Raw genomic sequence first — 20,045 nt, 5'->3', positions numbered from 1 at the left:
TGGTCTACCATATGCCAGGCACTACGTGAGGTGCTGAGTTACTCTTTTGGCCTAGATTAAAATTTTGGAAGTACTGGATTTGATAACCAGAGTAAGAATGAATAAGTGTTGTCAAAAAGAATAGGAAGAATAAGAAAGGTTGAATATACCCTGCCCTCCTTTTTTAATTAACATGCTGTTATTCATCAGAATGGTGTGATACATTTATTGGAGAGTCAGTTACTACAGTAGAGTTGAGGTCCAGGTCCTGACAGAATGAAATCAAATTTGGATAGAAGCAGAGGAGGACACTGGAAATGGTGAAGAGTGGAGGATTAACCAGGAACAGGGTCAGCACCTTGAGGACACCAGATGCTTAAAAGCAAGGCAAGAAGAAGGGGAGGTTCCTAAAGGCAAGCCAGTCTGCCCCCAGCCAGTCTAGCTGTGTATATGCGCCCTGGGGGTGAGGTGGGGACGGGGAGGGGGAGGAAGCAGAGAGGGAAGGAGAGCGCCCCAAGAAGGGGGCCTTGGGACTTCAACGTGGGTGATGGAGTAAGAAAGCACCTGGCTAAATTTAGTAGTTAAGTCATGCCAAATTAATAATAATAATATAATAATAATAGTAATAACAATAATAACAGAAACAATAGAATTACAGATGAACAAATTAAATTCTCTTAAGAAACAACAAGCATTTCACCCCAATACACTATATCTCCCTGAGTTACACCTTGTTTAGGCTGACACTTCTGACTCCCTAGGAAACCTAAAAGACCTCTAGAACCTTCCTTGGTTGAGGGTTTGAAACAGGGAGAATCTTTCTGGCCTGGAGCCACCCCAGAGTAGTGGTGGCAGGGAGGAGACCCAAGTCCCAAATTGAACTGCTTCCCAAGGACTTCTTCAGAGCTGCCTGGAACCCCGAGGAGGGGCATGCACAGTGCAGGCCTCAGGCGCTCTCTCTCTGGAAGAGGCCCCTTAGTGGCTGCCCTTCTTCATGTTCCCCACCCTAGGTCGGTCCTCGGTGCCCCTAATACAGTTAATCCAGCTTTTTTTCAAAAGCTTCACATTCATCCTAGGAACTTTTTGGAATTACTTTACATAGAAATCCTTGTTGTCAAGATGCTTGGGTAGTGGGCAAGACAAATGTGCTCAGGTAACTGGAAAACAAAATAGTATGTCCTAAGAAAACAAAATAGAGACACAAAGTGATCTAAGGAGAAATTCATTTAACTGGAGAGGAGTTAGGGAAAACTAACTGAAGACTGGACTCAACACTGAATCTTCCGTGAGGACATCTAGGGCTTATCATTATCTTTTTCTTAAAGACGAGGGAATGAGCATTTCAGGTGAAAGGAATCGAGTGTGCAAAGGCATGAAGGTGGGAAAGTACAGAGAAGGATGTTGGAAAAGTTTCATCACGTGGTTTCTTTGTGGATATTTGAAGGATTCTGTAAGACCTGCCCAATGGCCAGAACCACATGCTGAGCTCCATCTGCCAGAGCTTCATCCAAGAAAAGAAAAACATATCTGTAGATATTCCAGTTCAACGCTTTCAAGACCCAGTCCAGGAATCTCCACAGACACGTCAAATGTGACACTTGTCACCTACTATTCTTTGGACTTAATGAGAATAAATATTTCTGTGATGACATTAACTGTTTCTGGGTCTTTTTTGAAAACAAATTTATTAATTTCAATAGGAAAAAGTTAAATAATATAAATTATGTAAATAACTACATAATTATATATAAAATCATACTCAGTTAAGCACAATATATAAACTTATTTCTTAAGATAAGTGGATATTTAAAATTTCCTATAATCTAGAAAGTGGGCTAACAGTAACTTGATTCTTTTAACACTTCTAAGACTCTTCTGAGACTGATAAAGCTGTCTTCTCTGGCCATGATATATTTGAGAATATAAAATGAGAAAAAGATCTCTGAAAGTGATTTAAAAACCGTGAGAACACTATATAAATGCAAGGCATTTCAAATGTACTTATTAAACTACTGTATTATTTTTCAGTATTCTGTCAATTTACCACCTTTAATAACTAGTCTTTCTGCATAGGCACAGAATCCATTAATGACCATTAATGATACAGTTTGAGCTGAGTTATCATATTACGATCCTGAAGGGATGATATTAATAGCTCAATAATTCTTTGATCCTCCAATTCACTGACCGACCATCTCCTCCCTTCCCTTTTTACAAAGTATAGAGTCCATGGTCCATCCTTATAATCACTTCCTTTTATGTACACTCATCTCTCTACCCCCAAACCCCACCCCCAATCATAGTCTCCTGGGAAAACCTCGGCCTGGTCAAATCGGACTCTCCACCTCCCCATGCCCACACCCCAGCAACTAAATGTGGCTGGAGTTTTTCTCCAATCATTTTGAAACAAATCTCACTTTAAGTTCATAACTGTAAACCTCAACAGGGCCTTCAGGCCTGCCTGGCAACCCTTCCTGAAACAGGGGGCTTCTGGGCCATCACTCTCTCCTTCCCCACCCACCATTGCCTTTTTTTCTCTCTTTTGCTTTTTGTCCTATCGCCTCAATTTTCTCAGGGCTTAGCCCTTGGACCTCTTTGCTCTTTAGGCTCACCTAGAGCCAGGGCTTTTTGCCCAGCCTCATGACTTTAAAAACCATCTACTTGCTGACCTTCCCAAAATAGTTATTTCCAGCCCAGACCAACTCCCTAGTTGGTTAGTGAGACTTCACCCAGACTGATATACCAACCGCATTCTCAATGTCTCCATTTGGACGTTTAATAGATATTTCAACTTGAACATACTCAAAACTGAGCTCTTAGGTCACCTTGCCAAACCCGCTACTCACCCAGGGGCCCAGCCTATCCCAGAAAATGACAACGCCAATCCTCCAATTGCTTAGCTCAAAATTCCTGCAGCTGTTCTTGACACCTCTCTTTTTCTCATCCCTGATAACCAGTCAATCAGCAGATCCTCTTGGGTGGGTTTTTAAAATACATTCTAAATCTCACCACCTCTCGCCATCTCATCCTTAGTTAAAGGCATCTGGAGTATTGCTGTTGTCCCCAAACTGCTCCTGTGGCTTACATCCTTGAGAGTCTCTTCTCCACACAGCAGTCAGAGTGACTCTTTCAAAACTTAAGTTCCGTCATGACAGCCCTTTGCTCATAATCCTAATGCTTTCTCATCTCATTTAGAATAAACGACAGAGTTTGAGTTTCATTCATTCACAATTGATCTGGCCCCTGGCTTCCCCCGGGGGATCATTGCTATCACTCTCCTCTTGACTCCCTGTTGCTCTGTAAACATGCCATGTTCTTCCCTAGGGCCTTTGCACTTGCTGTTACCTATGTCTGGAATACTCCTTACCCAGACATTCCTATGACTTGCTTCCTCACTTTGTTTTTACATCTTTGCTCAAAGAAAATTCTGTGACCACTCTATCTGAAACAACAGCCCTGCACCCAAACACACTAATCCCCCAGTTTCCTAATCTTGCTTTTTTTTTCATAGAGTTTATAGTATCTGAAAAGTATATTTCAAAAAAATTTTCTCCGCCATATTCTGAGTGTAAATACATGAATGCAGACTGAATCAATGGTGATCCTGAGCCACCTTCTCTTGGGAGACAGAGAAAGACAAGGAGGAAAGTTATGTTTAAATTCACTCCTCCACCATTTGAATTCCATAAGAGAGTCTGGCTATATCCTATATATTAAAGAGTTTTAAAAAATAACAGTCACACAAGATGTAACTGAGTTAGTGATTACAGTCATGTGCTGCATAATGATGCTTCAGTCAATGACCCACCACATATACAATAGTGATCCCATATAACTAGGAGTGCCATACAGCTTAGCTGTGTAGTAGGCTATACCATCCAGGTTCGTCTAAGTACACACTATGATGTTTGCACAATGACAAAATCACTAGATGATGCTGTTCTCAGAATGCACCTCCGTCGTTAAGCAGCACATGACTATATTTTAACTGAAAGTCGACTACACGTCTACGCAGGTCAGTTTAGGCAGAAATAAGCAGGTTTCCAAAAATTGCTGTGATATTATATAGTTTTTCGATCTTAAATCGCATTGTAGATTATATATACTTTTTTCAGACAAGTTTTAATTACTGTTGTGTATGCAAAACTAACAGGGTCTCTAAAACACATTTTCATGGTGTGGCATGGCAAGCATTGGCAACACATATTTATTGAGAACCAGCTTGTACCAGTGGACAACGTGCATGAAGCCCAGTCCTGCAGAGTCTAGTGCAGGGTTTCTCAACCTTGGCACTAATGATACCTTGGGCCAAATAATTTTTTGTTGTTCTGTATATTGTAGGATTCAGAAGCGTCCCTTTACCCACTAGATACAGTAGCAACCCCAAAGCTGTGACAACCAAAAGTGTGCTGGGGCACAAAATCCCACTTATGACATATATTACATCATATAAAGCAGTTTTGATAACATGATACTTAGTAACGGGCCAGTTAAGAGCAATAAAAGCTACAAGTGTTTTAGAAGAGGGAAGTTCAAAGTCGGCTTTCTAGATCAGGAAAGATCCCCTTCTGAGGTTTAAAGGTTCTTTCTGACTGAGACTGGCTTGGAAAGACCTGGGCAAGTAGGAGTTACAGGAAAACAAAAGGTTGGAGAGAAAGAGAGTGGAAGAAAAGGAATGTTAAGAAGAGGAGGGGGTTAAATTTCTCTTTGGTGTCTTCTTTTCTACTGTTTGCCATGTTGCCTGTAAATATATTATTACATTACCTATGTAAATATAAGATAAAGTACTCTGAATGTGACACAAGTATTTTTTTTTTTTTTTTTTTTTTGCTAAATGAGGAAAGCTGGCGAAAATTTATTTTAGTCACTCAAAAAGAAAGGGTTTTGGAAAAAGACTTCAGACAGACAGAAGGTGAAGGACTTAGAATTCTAGAAAGCATTTTCCCTTTACTGCCTTAGAGTCACCATGTCTCAGAAGGCCCCCCCCAACCCCCCCTAGCGGCGGGAATGAAGATGCTGCAGCATTTTCCTGGGCTTTGCCCCTCCCCCAACCCCATCTTGCAACCTTTTGTAGCTTTTGAAGCTCTTCCATACACATCATTTGATGATGCTGTGGATGTTTTTACGGTAAGTCTACTTCATTAGGTGGTTTCTTCCTGCCTTCCTTTTGGAATCTCATTTGTGTTATGACCCCAAGAAACTAGAGATTCAATAAAGCTGGATCAAATTCCAGGTCAAGAGGTCTTTTGTCTATCCAGTGTGCTGGACACGACACAAAAGAGAGAGACCTTATGAAAGTCCCTCTTTCTTCCTTTCTCCTTCACCTCCTTGGTTTCTTTAAGTAGATTTGCATATCAGAGATAAGGAACGACATCCCTACTATGGCCTCAGTGACCACCTTATGATATGCACACATGCCCAGATAGCCTTGATACCCTATGGACCTGTGGCTGCTCTGTTCTTAAAGAACTTAGTTCCCCAAATTTCAAATCCATCTGGACTCCCCTCAGAAAGGCACCGTCAATATTTGATATGTAAAAGCACATTGTGAGGAAAGTTCCAGACATGGTTTAAGTACTGTTGGTTTCCCTTTTCCCATCTTCTGACCAGTTTCCTCCTTTTCTCTATATGCGACAGAAGGACCAATTCAATGTTGATTAAAATCTGGAAAATAATTTGACTCTATTCAATAAGGAATAGGGAAGCTATTATGGTCATTTTCACCAAATGGGTCAACTAAACTCAGATTTCCATAATAAATATATTTCTTTGTAAGAGATGCTTCATGGAAAAAACCCAAAAACCAAAAGCCAAAAAACAACAACAAAAAATGACCATATCCCCAACAGGCAAGGGTGGAAAACAAGACACACCTGTCACATAGGACATTTAAAGGAAAACGGTGAAATAAAAATAGAAGTCTTTATGTTTCCTGAAAAATCATCATTCTGTGAATGACAGATGCTAGCTGGAATGGGCCATTCATGAGTCACAGATGAGATACTGCTCACTTTCACTTAAAGAAAGCAATAAAATTATTATTTTCTGGTCATAATCAACAGTTAACCTAGTGCAGATCTTCGCTAGTATTTGCTCAAATTCATTCTGAACAATGTTTGAAAGTAGAAATTCCAATGTATTTTATTTGTCACAAAGTCAAATGGGTACCATACATGGGACCCACCATTCTGTTCTCATGAAAAGCATCCTTGAAACTCACTGTAAGTGGGTTTCCTTATTTTCAATGAACATGAGTAGCAATGTTAATACTCTAACATTCATATTCTAAACAGGAACCTAAACTGTTACAATTTTTCTTCACACATTAATCTTTCAGAAAACAAATGTTGCAGCATTTTTAATTTGCAGCGGTCAAATTTCTGAGGGAAGCTTTTTATTTCTCTTACAGATGACACTCTCAGTACTATCTGATGCATTGATTGGTACCAGTCAACATGCCTCACCAATAAGCTGATGGGTACACTGCACAGATATTCCAGATTCATACAGTGCAATGTTCCACAACACATAACACCATGAAATCACTGTATGAATCCAAGAATTCCTACCTCTCTTGTGGTTTGCAACTTGAACAGAAGAAACTGTTGACAAAGCTAATTTGGGAGCAACTGGATAGGTTTAAAAGAATGAACAGCACATTAGAAACAATAGTGAAACGTTCAAACTGTAATAACTTATCATCAACCCACTTGAAAAGTAACCCTAAAGGAAGAGACTATTTGTGTCTGTTGTTTCTGGGAGTTTGTTTCAATCGCAAAGTCTTGTATTTGGCTGAAAATCGTTTAACATTGTCAGTAATAAGTTTAGAAGCTTTATTTTCAGAGGCAAAAAGAATTAGCATTTAAATCAAGAATCCAGTTATGCAAGGTTTATTCCAGTAACAATATGGATATTAGGATTCCCTATTGTCCCTCTCTTAAAATAGTAGTTGTGTTGTTGAGCTACTCGGCAATGTCATTGCCTCATTTCACCATGTCACTCTCTCTGTGTAACTGTCATCTTGTCTACATAAAGTTAGGCTATTTTTGTTGAATGGATTAGACATCACAGAACAGTCACGTGGTCAACCATTCAGTGGCATCTGGATCTCAGTCTTGGGGTCACCCTGAATCTGTCTACCTTTCAAAAATGTTGTCCTCTTCTCAACATTTATTACCTTTGTGATGATGTCAGTTTGTTAATGGCAAGCATTTCTCTCTAAGTTTGCCTGCCATTTCTTTCCCACTTATTCATGAAGAAGCGCTTGTGAAAACAGCAAAAACAGGATAGAGCCTGATGTTCTTTGCAGATGTTGACAAGACAAATTATGGCTGCGCAGAACTGGCCTCTGCTAGAAAGTGCACCTTTAGCTAAAATTTCAAGTTCAAGCATTTTATTCAACTGTACTGCTTCTCAAATGAATTCATTTGAGCTCATTATCCACATTCTAAAAAAGTGCAACTGGCATTAACTAAAGATATTTCTGAAAGCATTTAGTCCTGTGACACAGAAAACACAGCAAAACAATTAAATGGGTCTGTTTCAGGTTCTGAACAATGCATAATCTTGTTCATCTCAAAACTCACTGTTGAAAAGTGTTAAGTTTTAGATCCTGTCTTGTATAATTTGTTGAGCTATGAAATTCAACGAGAAATACTGAGTGACATTTCACTGAAGATGCTCTCATTGAATTTGCCAAGGAATAAAGTCACTAAACTTCTCCTGAATCCTCATAGAATTATACTAATAGGGGTGAGCTTGATCTGTATTTCTTCTTCCACATATGTATGCAGAAACTTGAAGAAATTCATTTGGAGCAGATGATTAAGATAATTCTATTTGCTAGTAATATATGTATCTAGGACAGTCTTGATTTCATCACTCTGATCAAGGACTCAAAATGCAGCCCTTCCAATTTGACTCCTCAACAAATTGCTAATATACTTTGTTTTGCTTAGCAGCTATTTCCTGGTTCCTCCTTTTGCTCATTTCCTCCTCCATCTGTATTCATTAGAGTTTCAAAGGAACATCCTGTATATAACGAAGAAAGGTGGAAGCCAAAGATGCGCGGTTTTTTTTTTTTTGAGAAGGAAGAAGGCAAAAGGATACAATTTTCTATTAAAATAAACTCCTATTTACACATGTCTATGTATATCTCTAGGCTAGATATTAATGTGAATTTAACATTACACTGTATCTTATGAATTTTATTACCCAGTTTCTAAAAGTTCTATTTCTTTTTGTGTAATCACACTGCTGTCTGTTAGTCTCTCTTATTTATTTACTTTTAATGAGATGATTACTGCTCCAAGGACACACAGAAAGCAGGTTGTTCTTAATGCTGGTAGAAATAGTTAGTAATTCATAAAGGATTAAAAGAGGGAAAGCCCCAATAGAGAAAATATATTGTGATGTGGAAGAGAGTGAGAGAAAGAGAGAGAGATCCAACTTTCTGTCAGTCGATATGGAGCAACAGTAAAAGAAAACACACCTTGTAGGGGTTTCAATACTGCCTTTGTGTATTTTCCTCAACCTTCAATACAACTGACCTACCAGCCAGTTACTTAAGAATAGTAAAAAAGGAGACAGTGGAAGGATACCTGCGCCACCCACAAGTTTTTAAGACTTCTTTATACTCCACACTGTGATGGCAACAGAACTCTAGGCTTCTCTTGGGACTGACTGACATTCAATGTAAATTTCACGAAGTGCTTTTAACCTCTACACCATCTAATTTTTTCCCACATCTCTCACTATAATATTTCTGGGATGCTCTTCATATTAGAAAAAATATTCAAATTATGATTCTTTCAAAAACATGGCATTCGTGATAATGTTCTTATATAGTGTTAAAAAATAGTATCTGGGATTTTCCCCCTAAACATGTGGGATTTTCTACCAGGAGGAATTTTACATGCTCCTACCTTGTTTTGGGTTAGAAACCTCAAGGGAAGAAATATTCGGCCATATCCTATTAAACTTTGGAGGAGCTGCATGCATCAGGAAAAATTAGGGTATGTTATTTTCAGCTATTTTTCATTTGGTCTAAACAGAAAATTATATGGACAAAGACACAAACCACACATCTGCTCTGTAACTCAGCTGTGATGCACTTAACAAAACGTGACTCCCGCACCAAACAAGAGCAAGCAATTGATGATTCCCAAAACATTGAATGGACATTAAATATATAGCCTCTTCCCTGACAAAGCTATACACATTTACCTGTGCAACAAAGTAGAGTGCTCTTACAAATAACCAAACAGGGATTTCTGCAGTTCACATCATTATATAAAGCTGGTGCCTGAAACTAGAAGATAACGTGAAAGAAATAATTTCTCACTTGAGGATTCCATTCTCTGCAATTTATATTTACAGATATGAACCGGTTGCATTAGTCTTTCATGAGAGATTCTTTGGGGTATGTTTTAAATGTGAGCCATTATCTTTGCAAAGAGGTGGATTTATTTCCTATTTTTACTTATGCAATTTCTCAGAGACAGAAAGAGAGAGATTACTGGTGATTCTGGCTTAAGGAGAACAGTCTAAGATGCTTCTGATCACATCTAAGGTTTGTATGTATGGGCGTGTGTATGTTTTCACCTCAAAATATGTTTGTAGAGTTATTAGTTCCAATTCAGAAATAATTATAAGCATTATTAATTTAAGAATTGATGCCATTTCTTTTTTAGATTCACTAGTATAAATAAAATGACTCTGGAAAAGCAGGAGGAAGCCAGCTGTAGGACTGGATGCTTTAAAACAATTTTTGCTCAGGTGCACAGGCCATAACAATTAAAGTAGTCATTTCATGCCTAAAATCTACCATCTACTGAGATCAGCTCAAAACCACGTCTCCTGTGTGGTCCTTTGGGCCCACTCAAGTCTGCTAGGAGAGCTCTTGCCTCTAAACTCCTTGTAGCATGTTACTGTCTGTGCTCCTGATTTCTCATTGATATGTGGATAGGCATAAGTTTTAATATTGCTAGTTTAAATTTCATAGGTCTATTTCTCGTCTCTGTAATTAGATTGGATCTCTTTGAGGAAGGGCAAAGCCTTGCAGAAGGCCTCAGTAAGTATCTAATAATTGAGTAATTGATATCAAGTGGCTAGGCTACTGTAAACAGGTATTATCAGATTGTTTTCCCCATAATTAGATTATAGCAAATAACATTCTTGCAAGACATGGAACTTTCACTAGATTTTGGTTTTCTAATATCTGTTAGAAAAGTTGACCTACCATTGCTGTGTGTGTGTGTGTGTGTACACACACAAAAGCAAAATAAATCTTAATATTGATTTGCTGTATCTGTCCAAATTTGTGAATGAAGAAAAGAATATAATGATTTTCCACCTGCATCCAAATGTTACTAAATAAATATTTATTTGTTAACATGATGCAAAATATGCAAGTAATTGACTGAGTGTTGCTTTTCCCATGAGCATTTTGGTAATGAGGTGAGATTGAATTGACAGAATAAACCTACTTGAACTGTGATGATCACTTTTGAAAAACTATAAATTTGTATTTTAAGGGAATTAATATGATTTCTAGACATTGTTTATTTAGAAAAAGTTTCAGACCATTGTCATGGTTTTATATAGAAAATACATTTATTTATATTATTAGCACCAAATTAAGAAAATTTTAATTTGTTGAAATGGTTCTCTCCACCTTTTTTGTGTAGGAGAGGCAAATACAGGTCATTAGTGGGGGTGATGTTTGTAAATTTAATGTTAAGTATTCAGTGACTTGTTTATCTTGATGAAATAAAAGTAATATGACTGGCTTGTTAATAAGCTTTGCTAAGAAATTTAAATAAAGACAAAAATTTTAGACTAAATCAATTTTGAAGTGAGGTTTGAAAATTAACTTCATAATTTAAACTTTATTCCATATTCCAATATTATTAAATATTTGTTTACACATATATTTTAGTGTATTCTTCTGTTAGCGTTTTATGCTTTTTCCCCAGGCTGCTCAGTTTCCATTTTAAGGATCTTCCTACATGTATAAAAAATTAATGTAGGTCATTCTACTTTTGGATTGTTAACTACTTGACTTGCTTGGAATTATCAATATAGACACCTCAGTCTCACTGATCCCTACCTAGAATATAATTTTCTTTTGTATTGTATACTTAAGATGGTTTCTCGGGGTTTGGAGGAGGGTAGCTCTTGTATTCACCTGGGAATATAATTAGACATTTTTTCCCAAATAATTTTCCTTATGTGGGATTCCTAACCTTTCAGACCAACTAAAACTCAGAACCACCAGCAGTTATCATGTGGAAATACTAATCTAATCTAGACATATCTCCAGTGGGACAAAATTTTCTGTGCTATGTCTTTTCCTTGAGAGGAAAAATGTCCAAAAAGAAAAAAGATATTGAAATTTATGGCCCCTAAGCTACTATAGCACATGTCTGTGCATACATGTTTTAATATTTGGCCATCATGAGATTTTTAATTTAATATCTCATCTTAATTTTTTAAAAATTTATTTTGTTTTAAAATTGCAGGGTAAGCAAAAAACAACCTAAGGTTAGCCAGTTACTGTCTGGCTACTCTAGTTACTCTAAGATCCTGGCACCATGTAAATATTCCCAGAAGTAAATTAGGCACATTGGAGGCTATATTAATAGCATAATTGAGACAAATTCTATGTTTTCATATCCAATTCCAATGAAGGTCTTCGAATAACATGAAGCCTCTGAGAATTTTTAGCCAGTGGGCCACTTGTTTTGCGTAGTTAGAAACTGCGAATAGAAAAAAACACCCTATAATACATCAAAAGAATTGGTATTGCCTCTTTGGGTGAACTGTTGCAGAATTTATTAATTTCATTCTTTCATGAATTAACCAGGGAATATCTTTGGGTCAATATGAAGGTCTCAGAGTGATAGTTTGTCCCAAGGCAAAGGGCACTGGGAGTCAGAAGACAAGGGGTCTGGTCCCAGTTGTGCTACTGAAGAGCTGTCTGGCTGCTAATTTCTTTGGACTTCAGTTTCGTTATCAGTAAGATAAAGATGCTGGACTAAAAGATCTCTAAGGTTTCTCTCAGGTGTTAAGTTCCATCATTCCACTGGTTTTCTCCTGGCCTAGCAGGGTCACACTAAAGTTTGTGGAAGGATGAAGCCTGTTGGGATGAGGCACAAGCTTTTTGAAGAATCTAGGGGATTGAGAGTTCTCTGTGTGAAGGGAAAATTATTGCTGCATGTTTTGCCTGTGGACTTTTTGACTGTCATAGTGAATCCCAAACTGGAGTTGAGAAATTATTATTGGGGTGAGGGGAGGGATCACCATGTGTGTTCAATGGGATTGCAGATGGCCAATCATTCTAGAATAGCCTTTTAGAGAAATCCCTTCTTCTTAAGGATCCTGACTCCATACATCTTAGAAAATGGACTGAACTCATCTTCATGATCTGCTAGACTGGATTCCAAAGACTTTGGCTCTGGCAGTATGGAGACTGCAATCACATATTCCACAACTGTCTCCTTTAAAAAGAAACAAAACATCTGAGATGCCCATTGGCTGCTATTATTCTATTGTCACTGTTGAATTTTCAAATTGTATCTATGGCAAGCCCAGAAGATTTTTATTTAGGGGAAATTTATTTAAGATATGTTGCATGTAAATAGAACTTGGGCTGGATTTGTATCCCAATTCTATCACTTGGACAAGTTCCTTAACTTCTCCTTGTCTAAGCTTTCTCTTCTGTAAAATGGGGACGATGACACTATCTGCTGGTTGTTGTCAAGACTAAATGAGTTAATATTTACCTGTCATTCTAGTGAGCATTCAACACGTTAGCTTTTATTATTCTCTTTGTGGTGGTGGTTGTAATAAAAATCTGATTACTATAGCATAAACGGTTCTTACTGAATTGAAGTAGAGAAAATAATGAGCTCCCCCTATTTTTTGCAATCTTAATTGTTCCCAAGGTGAGTGACTGTGATGGGTAAAAAAGCTCACCTAAGATACAGCTTACTTTAGGGAATAAATCCCTATGTCAATTAATACTATTGTTCCAAAAGCAATAGAGATTATTTTGAAATACTGTGGAAAAGGTTCGATTTTTAACATTTAAAGATGTTAATTTCCAGGTTTCTTTAAGATTAGAAATGTAGTAGTTTAGACTATGAATCAATTTTGTATCTTATCTGAATTTTTTTTTCGTTAAGAAGAGAACTCAGAAAACTGATATGTGACAATTTGTTGTGGCACTTGAAATTCATTTTCATGAATCAGAAAACCTGACATTCTCATCAACAAATGAGGATTTGGAAGAAAGTTTTTTTTCTGTGCCCCAAGGAAAACTCTGCACTCCAAGTTGGAGAGAACTGTGCTAGAATTGCTAACCTTGACCGTCTATTGCTGATGCCATAGGGTATCAAATTGAAAAGAAAGCTTTAAGCAAAAGGCTAAAAACATTTTATTTGCCTGGAGAAAGCTCTAGAGGTAGGGTTGTTTTAGAATAGTAAGTTGTCTTCCATCATACGTGGCATTCACTTTGCATGAATCGCAGGCAGCTTTCAACTCACTTTGTGGACACCCTTTAAAAGCAGAGTAAATTGTGACTACACTTTCCCATCTTTTTTTTTCTAGAATAGTCTACCATGTAGTATTTCACACTTTAGCAATTTAATTAAGTGAGAAGGCAAATTCTAACATCATGGCAGAATGTAAAGAGTGCTAGTTTGGAAATTGAACATTGAGCTGGAATCCTGCCTTGACCAATATCCAGATGGCACAGATAATTCATTTAAGCCTCAGTTGCCTTATTTGTAAAATGATGATGTTGGATGAGTGCTCTTTAAATTTCCTAAAAACAGTAATTTTTACATAATTTTTTGGTTCTAAAATATGGCGGGTAACAGGGTGCCACCATGGACATGAAAAGCCACTGCTGAGAGGACGTTAGTGAGCCTTCATTAAACATCCTTATTCCAGGAGTGTCCGAAGAAAATATCAGGTGGAGACAAAGTCATAGGGTCCCTTTTGGTTTATATAGTTATTGCTGTTATTCCTCAGGGGATCTGGAAACAACACTAATGGTGCCTAGAAAAGAATCTATAGAAAACCCAACAGCTCTCCAGAAAGAATCCCTCGGGCCGTGGAGGTAATCTTACCATCTTCACAGAGAGCTGCCTACTCTCAGACATACAGCATCATTAAACTGGTGGAGAAGATACAGTTTAATGTGATCGTGGTTAGTCTGTCCTTGAGATGGCACACAGAACTTTATCTGGCTATAAGCGACTATCTCAATAAAGAAAAAAATTAGGATTTTTACTGTCACAGAACATGTACAAGCATGTTTCACAATTTGAATAGCTACTTTCACAAATGGTCCCATGTTCTGTAATGTATTTGACATCTATACGTCCCTCTTTCTCAGCATCCGGAGGATGTCGGGTGCTAGAGGAAGGCCTTATTTTAACGTGCGGGAGCTTCACAGTCTCCGATCCCCTTTCCTCAAACATGATGCTTGTAACTTTTGTTCACAACACAGTGAGGTACTAGAAAATGAACTTCCGTTTTTCTCCAGGACACTAAAGTTTCCTGCACAGAAATGAGTCAATTCAGGGATCAATAGGTCTAAGGGGCAGTGCAGTGAATTGGAAAGAGTCTGGGGTAGGAGTCAATAAATTGAGAATTCTTCTTTCTAACCTCTTCCAGTTTGTATAATGTTATGAGTGTTTGCTTTTGGAGTCAGACAGGTTTCCTGGCAGTGTTACCTTGGGCGAGTTACTCGGCAACTCTGGGCTTCAGATTCACCATTTGTAAAATGGAATTCTGTAGACCTGTGGGAACACCTCCCTCCAATTCCAAGCAGAAACTCTGTCTAACAGTCCCCGGGAAGTGGAGCAGTTAGTTGGCCATCCCCCTATTGATACTCCAAGAAGACTTCGGTGATACCCACACTATTAGTGTGGGAGTTCACATGTTTCAAGATTTATCATCGGATCTTCCAGATATGATGGCAAATCTTTGTTTAAGCCGAGAATTTCAAGAAGCCACCACATAGAGATGACAGCAAAGGTACAGACATCAGCTCAGACCTAAAAAGTGGCTTGATATTCTAAATTCACCTGAGAAAAGGTTAATACATGAAAAAAGTCAATTTGCTCAAGGTGGGCAATTGTTGTTAACAAAGATTGCTAAACTTCTTGGATTTTTTTTCTTCTAGGTAAGGGAGATTTCCCCCTCCTTCACTGGAATATTTGATTTATTCTTCAGGATTAAAGAAGCAGCTATGTCCTAATGTTCATTCAATTTTAGGATAAACACAAGGGTTTCATGAATGTGAAATGCTAGTTAACACAAATATGAAATGGATCTGTGATGAGGATACTGGGTACATGATATAACAACGTCCCGAAGGCATTTCACCTGGGACCTTAGCTTTCCTTCTGGAACATCAGCAAACAGTTCAAAATTAATGTAGCACACCATGCAATTTGCCATACAGCTACACCAGCCTGATCATTTTTTTCCCTCATTATATAAAACCTAATTAGTTAAAGGGCAATTCAAATGAAACTTTTATTTGGGGGATTTAGGAGTATTAAAGCAAAGGGAAAAACAAACAAACACTGCAGATCTCTGGATAGCATGAACACGATTACTAATAACCCTTGGGTGGAGAAATGATTAACCTTGTTATTTTCCTCACGATCCAGGTTTCTACAGTAAATCTGTACTGAACAAAAATATTTGGATGCTGTATGGAAAACAACTTTTACAAGATCTCCAACTGGCATCAAATATTTTCAAATATGAAAACATCTCTGGGCTTTCTCAACAGGCTGATGGATCCCTGCAGGTAGCACTTCCCTTGTTTAATAGTCTTGCCAATTAAATAAAATTAGAGATGAATTTTTAACTCTGTGATGAAGGCAGTGCTCATTAGAAGAGAAAAGAGGAGAATAGGATATTTCCCTTAAGTGAGCTATTGTTTCAAATTGAATTAAGTTGGAAAGGAGGGACAGCCAAACACCTCCATCAATCTTCTATGCTTCCTATACCATCGGATCAGTCACTTGAAAGTAATTTAAGGAAGTAATATATAGTTAAGTTCACAAAATGTTTACATCCCTCTTTTCTTTTGTTGCTATTCTAGGAAATTTTCTATTTATTTAAACATTGCAAGTTTTTTGAAATGGACCTTCTTGATGTGATCTTTCATTTCAGTGGATGGTCTGCCTTTAACCTCTGACTCATCCGTCATCTGTTTTTTTAAGTGAAAAATCATCCACACAAAGCTATTTACACATTAGGCCAATTCTTGCTGTTCTAATTACATTCTTTATAATACACTGTTTAACATAATTAGTGAAATCATTTGCTTTTCAGGAGTAAGGATCAGATAATATATGTTAGAAGGTAATGATTAGTTTATCACTACAACAAAAACACCCACACCAAAGCAACTACTAATTTGGATCATCAGCATCAACAAATGTTCACTTGGATAAAATTGTGACTGTTTACTTGTAATACATTTTATTAAAAAAAAAATGAAACCTGAATGAATTACTACCACATTAGATAAAGTAAAAACAGAGATCATAAGGCTCAAATGGCTACAGATCTATTTTGGGATTCATTAATTGCTGACGATATCATCAGTATTTTTTCAGCCATGGCCAAAGCACACCAAAATGACTGAGTGTTAAGTCAAGTACCTTTGGGATGACTGGGAAACCTATTTGCTAATAAACGGACAACAGCAGGTAGAAATGACCTTAATGGGAAATTTGTTTCAAAAACATTTTTAGCAGATGATCCGAAAGGATGATCACTCTGTCCATGCGTTTGAACCTCAATACAGGCGTTGACAGTTTGAGATCTATACTGAAATCGACTAGGGTTCCAAAATCTTTAGTCACTGTGTATATAGCGTATGTATGTGAACTTATGGTTACATACATCAATAATTTACTCGATAATATACATCATTCATTTTCCTTGACATACACTTTGATGATGGGAGTCTCGTGGGTCTTACATCTGTTATAACAGCATCTTCCTATATACCTGGTGGAATTATGTTCATTGATTCATTCTTTGGGATAAAGGGAAAAGCCCTGGCAAACACTTCAGCTTAGTTACAGATCCAAGCAGCTCCCTCTTCTTTGGCTCGTACGTTGGAAACCCCATTCCTGTGCCCTCTAGAACAGGTAGTGAGTCAGGTACGTGTGAATTCTTGCCCTTTGGAGAGGAAAGGAATCCACTAGTGCACACAACGAGCACCTTATGAGCCCACAAAGAAGGAACGTGCAAATGCCGTGAAAGCAGCCTAGAAGATACAGTCATGTTTGATGGTTTTATCCTGTCTCTTGACCTTAAAGCCAGGCAATAAGCAAGCTAGTCATGTGTGATGTTGGATGTCCCCTGGTAGCTCTTACATCATCCTGTTTGCTGGAGAAATCTGAGGAAAGACCTATTGCACTCCAAGCAGAACAGCCAAAGGTGTAATGAAGGTGGGGTACAAACTACTGCTTTATTTGTTAGAGGGTTTGGTTAAGTATTAGGTAATAGGAGTTAAATTTTCCTACCTTCCTGATAATAAAGGTTAGTACATTTTCCAAAGGCACAACAATGCATCCTTTCAGGTCACCACTGAATTCAAAATATAACAAAGCAAAACAAAACTGGAATTTCCCGATTCAGTGCGTAAAAGGTCAACATCTGCTGATGCTCAGAGATGGGGTATGTGGTGGAGGCGGTCGAATGAGATGTCAAGTGGGCAGTACAGTCAGAGAGTCCATGCAACACACGACTGACACTCCAAACAGAAACACATCCCAACGCCAAAGAGCTACTTTCCATCCATCCATTTCTGAAACTTTTGACAGGCCAGATCACCATAGCAGCCTCAATAATCCGTCTCAGCTTGCTTCCATTTACCTCCCTTTTGCTCTAAAATGCATGTGAAATGCGATTGTCAAGGCCTGAAAGGAGCACATTGTGGGGTATACATACAGTTAGGCAAATGCCAAGGGAGATAGTAAAGCAGAAAAATTAGACTATTAGAGCTGAAGGTTTTCATTTGCAAGTTTGTAGCACTGAGGCCTTTTCAACAAGATTACAGACAGGATGCTGTAGCATCAGGCTGGTATCTAAATGTATGTGAATACTACTTCTACTTAAGAAGCCAATTTTCATGGCATTTAAGACATCTAGTGCTTAACAAATCCATGTTTGGGTCTGTTCACAAGCTTAAGTAAACTGGGTTGATTTATAAATCGAAGGACCTGATTGTGCATTTATAAGAAGCAGGAAGTTGTTCTATGCAAATTATCAGAGTATTACTTTTTAGATGGATGTTGGTATTGCAATGCTTCAACGGCTGCAGTTTACGCTGAGATCGTCCTGCGTGGCACAGTGCCTATGGCGAAGCTGGTGAGGGATGAGACCACAGTGAAAATTCTTCTCTTCACCTACAGTGCATAATCTCGGCTTCCTCAGTGCTTTATTTTGAATCAGTTATTCAGCAGCTGTGCAAAGGTTTTAGCCATCAGAGAGAAAGGGTGTAATATATAAAAATATGTGAGATTCTGCTCTGAAAACTTATGGGGCACTTCAGGCTTGGTGTTGGAGTGTCATTGTTTTACATGTAAAGAGGGAGCTATGGTCTGGTTCTCCCATGATAGCTTGGAGAATGCTCTTTGCCATAGTCCTGGAGAAGTATTCCACAGAGGGCTGAAGACGGATTTCTCTTCCAATTGCTTCTATTTCTACTAAAAGCTTTCTTGCAGGGATTTCTAGTAGCCTGACTCCTAAATTCTACATGTACTTTTTATGCCCCTTCCCTATTAAACTTAAACCTAAGTAGTCAGGAAAACATGGATCACTGTATTTTAGGAGGGAGAAATGAACATATTGAATATTTTTTACCTTCATTTCTTCGGAAAGATGAATGATCACAAACCTGTCTCTTTCAGGCCTTCACACAGACTAAAGTTGAACGCATTAATAAAATTCCCTCCCCCTGGTTTCATGGCGTTTTCCTTGAGTTCTAATGAATACGTCTAAAGCATTCATTGGCATTCATTCTCTGCTTTTCTAAATTATGGTAGAAATCCATATCCAGTCCTAGGGAGAGAGATCAATTTGTTTGTTGCTTTCTAAGTATAGGTAAATAGGACTGTTTATATTTTTGCTAAATGAGCTATGGTTACCTAAGTAATTGCACCTCTGTAAAGATAGCCTTCAGTGATCAAAAGTAGACAGGAAAGCTGTGGCACTGCCATATCCACAGAGGAGTTATACACAGATAACTACTGTATCTGTGCAGAGAGCAAACACAACAATTCAATTCACCAAGAAAATACTCTCTAACATCAGAAATGGACACTGGGAAAATAGATCTGAGGAGCTGAACAACAGAGCAAAGCTAGCCTAGACTTAGTTTGGTGGTTGTTTTACTTACTACCAATACTGGAAATACTGGGGATACCTGGAGAGAAAGAAAACAATAAAGAACAGCTGTTAGACATTTATCAGTACATGACATCTTTAACTTAATACAAAAATCTGAGAAACTTAACACTTGATAACATTCAGATCACAAAGAAACAAGCACAGAAAAAAACCAAACTATATATCCACCCATCGAAACCATTTTGCTTTCATTCTAGAACTCCTGAACTCATCAGGGTTGGGAAATGAACGCTCCATTTCAACAGCTGGTTCAAGACAGCTTCATAACATCAATCATTTTCTGCTTGCCTATGAGGTTAATTAACATTTGTAAGTGGTTCAAAATAGATACTAACTTAGTCTTATGTTCTGGGCACCGAGTGCCAAATATACACTGTGTGGACCTCTACGCGTGGACCCACATATGAAATAGATCTCTTTAAACATGCTATGAGATGCATGTGTTAGCTGTTGAGAGTCATTTGGCACTATATTTGATTAATTTCACATAACCATCACTTTTAGTCCTCTTTTACTCGTCAGACATGTGGATTAAACTCTGTAATAGAAACTTAATTGAGCAGAATAATTCAAGAATACACCAGGTTGTTCATATTGATCATGGACTTCAT

The 20,045-nt window shown here is 37.9% G+C and overlaps 1 protein-coding gene across 9 annotated transcripts in view; it reads right to left on the bottom strand.

The window, feature by feature from the left end:
- The window catches only part of NTNG1 (netrin G1), a 311,502-nt gene that overhangs the window by 51,741 nt on the left and 239,716 nt on the right, over window positions 1-20,045 (bottom strand). For 8 of the 9 annotated variants that reach the window (XM_070486944.1, XM_070486947.1, XM_070486948.1 and 5 more), the window contains exon 5: window positions 19,424-19,450. In XM_070486944.1, coding sequence (XP_070343045.1) covers window positions 19,424-19,450 — 27 coding nt within the window. Of the gene's footprint in view, window positions 1-6,548; window positions 6,609-8,903; window positions 8,970-19,423; window positions 19,451-20,045 lie in introns of all 9 variants that reach the window. The other variant, XM_044749051.2, reaches the window with a different exon arrangement.

This window comes from Equus asinus, chromosome 16, assembly GCF_041296235.1.
Source record: "Equus asinus isolate D_3611 breed Donkey chromosome 16, EquAss-T2T_v2, whole genome shotgun sequence".
In the NCBI taxonomy this organism is placed as follows: domain Eukaryota; kingdom Metazoa; phylum Chordata; class Mammalia; order Perissodactyla; family Equidae; genus Equus; species Equus asinus.
Note: the sequence above shows the minus strand (reverse complement) of the source record. Positions and strands in the feature narration are given on the sequence as shown.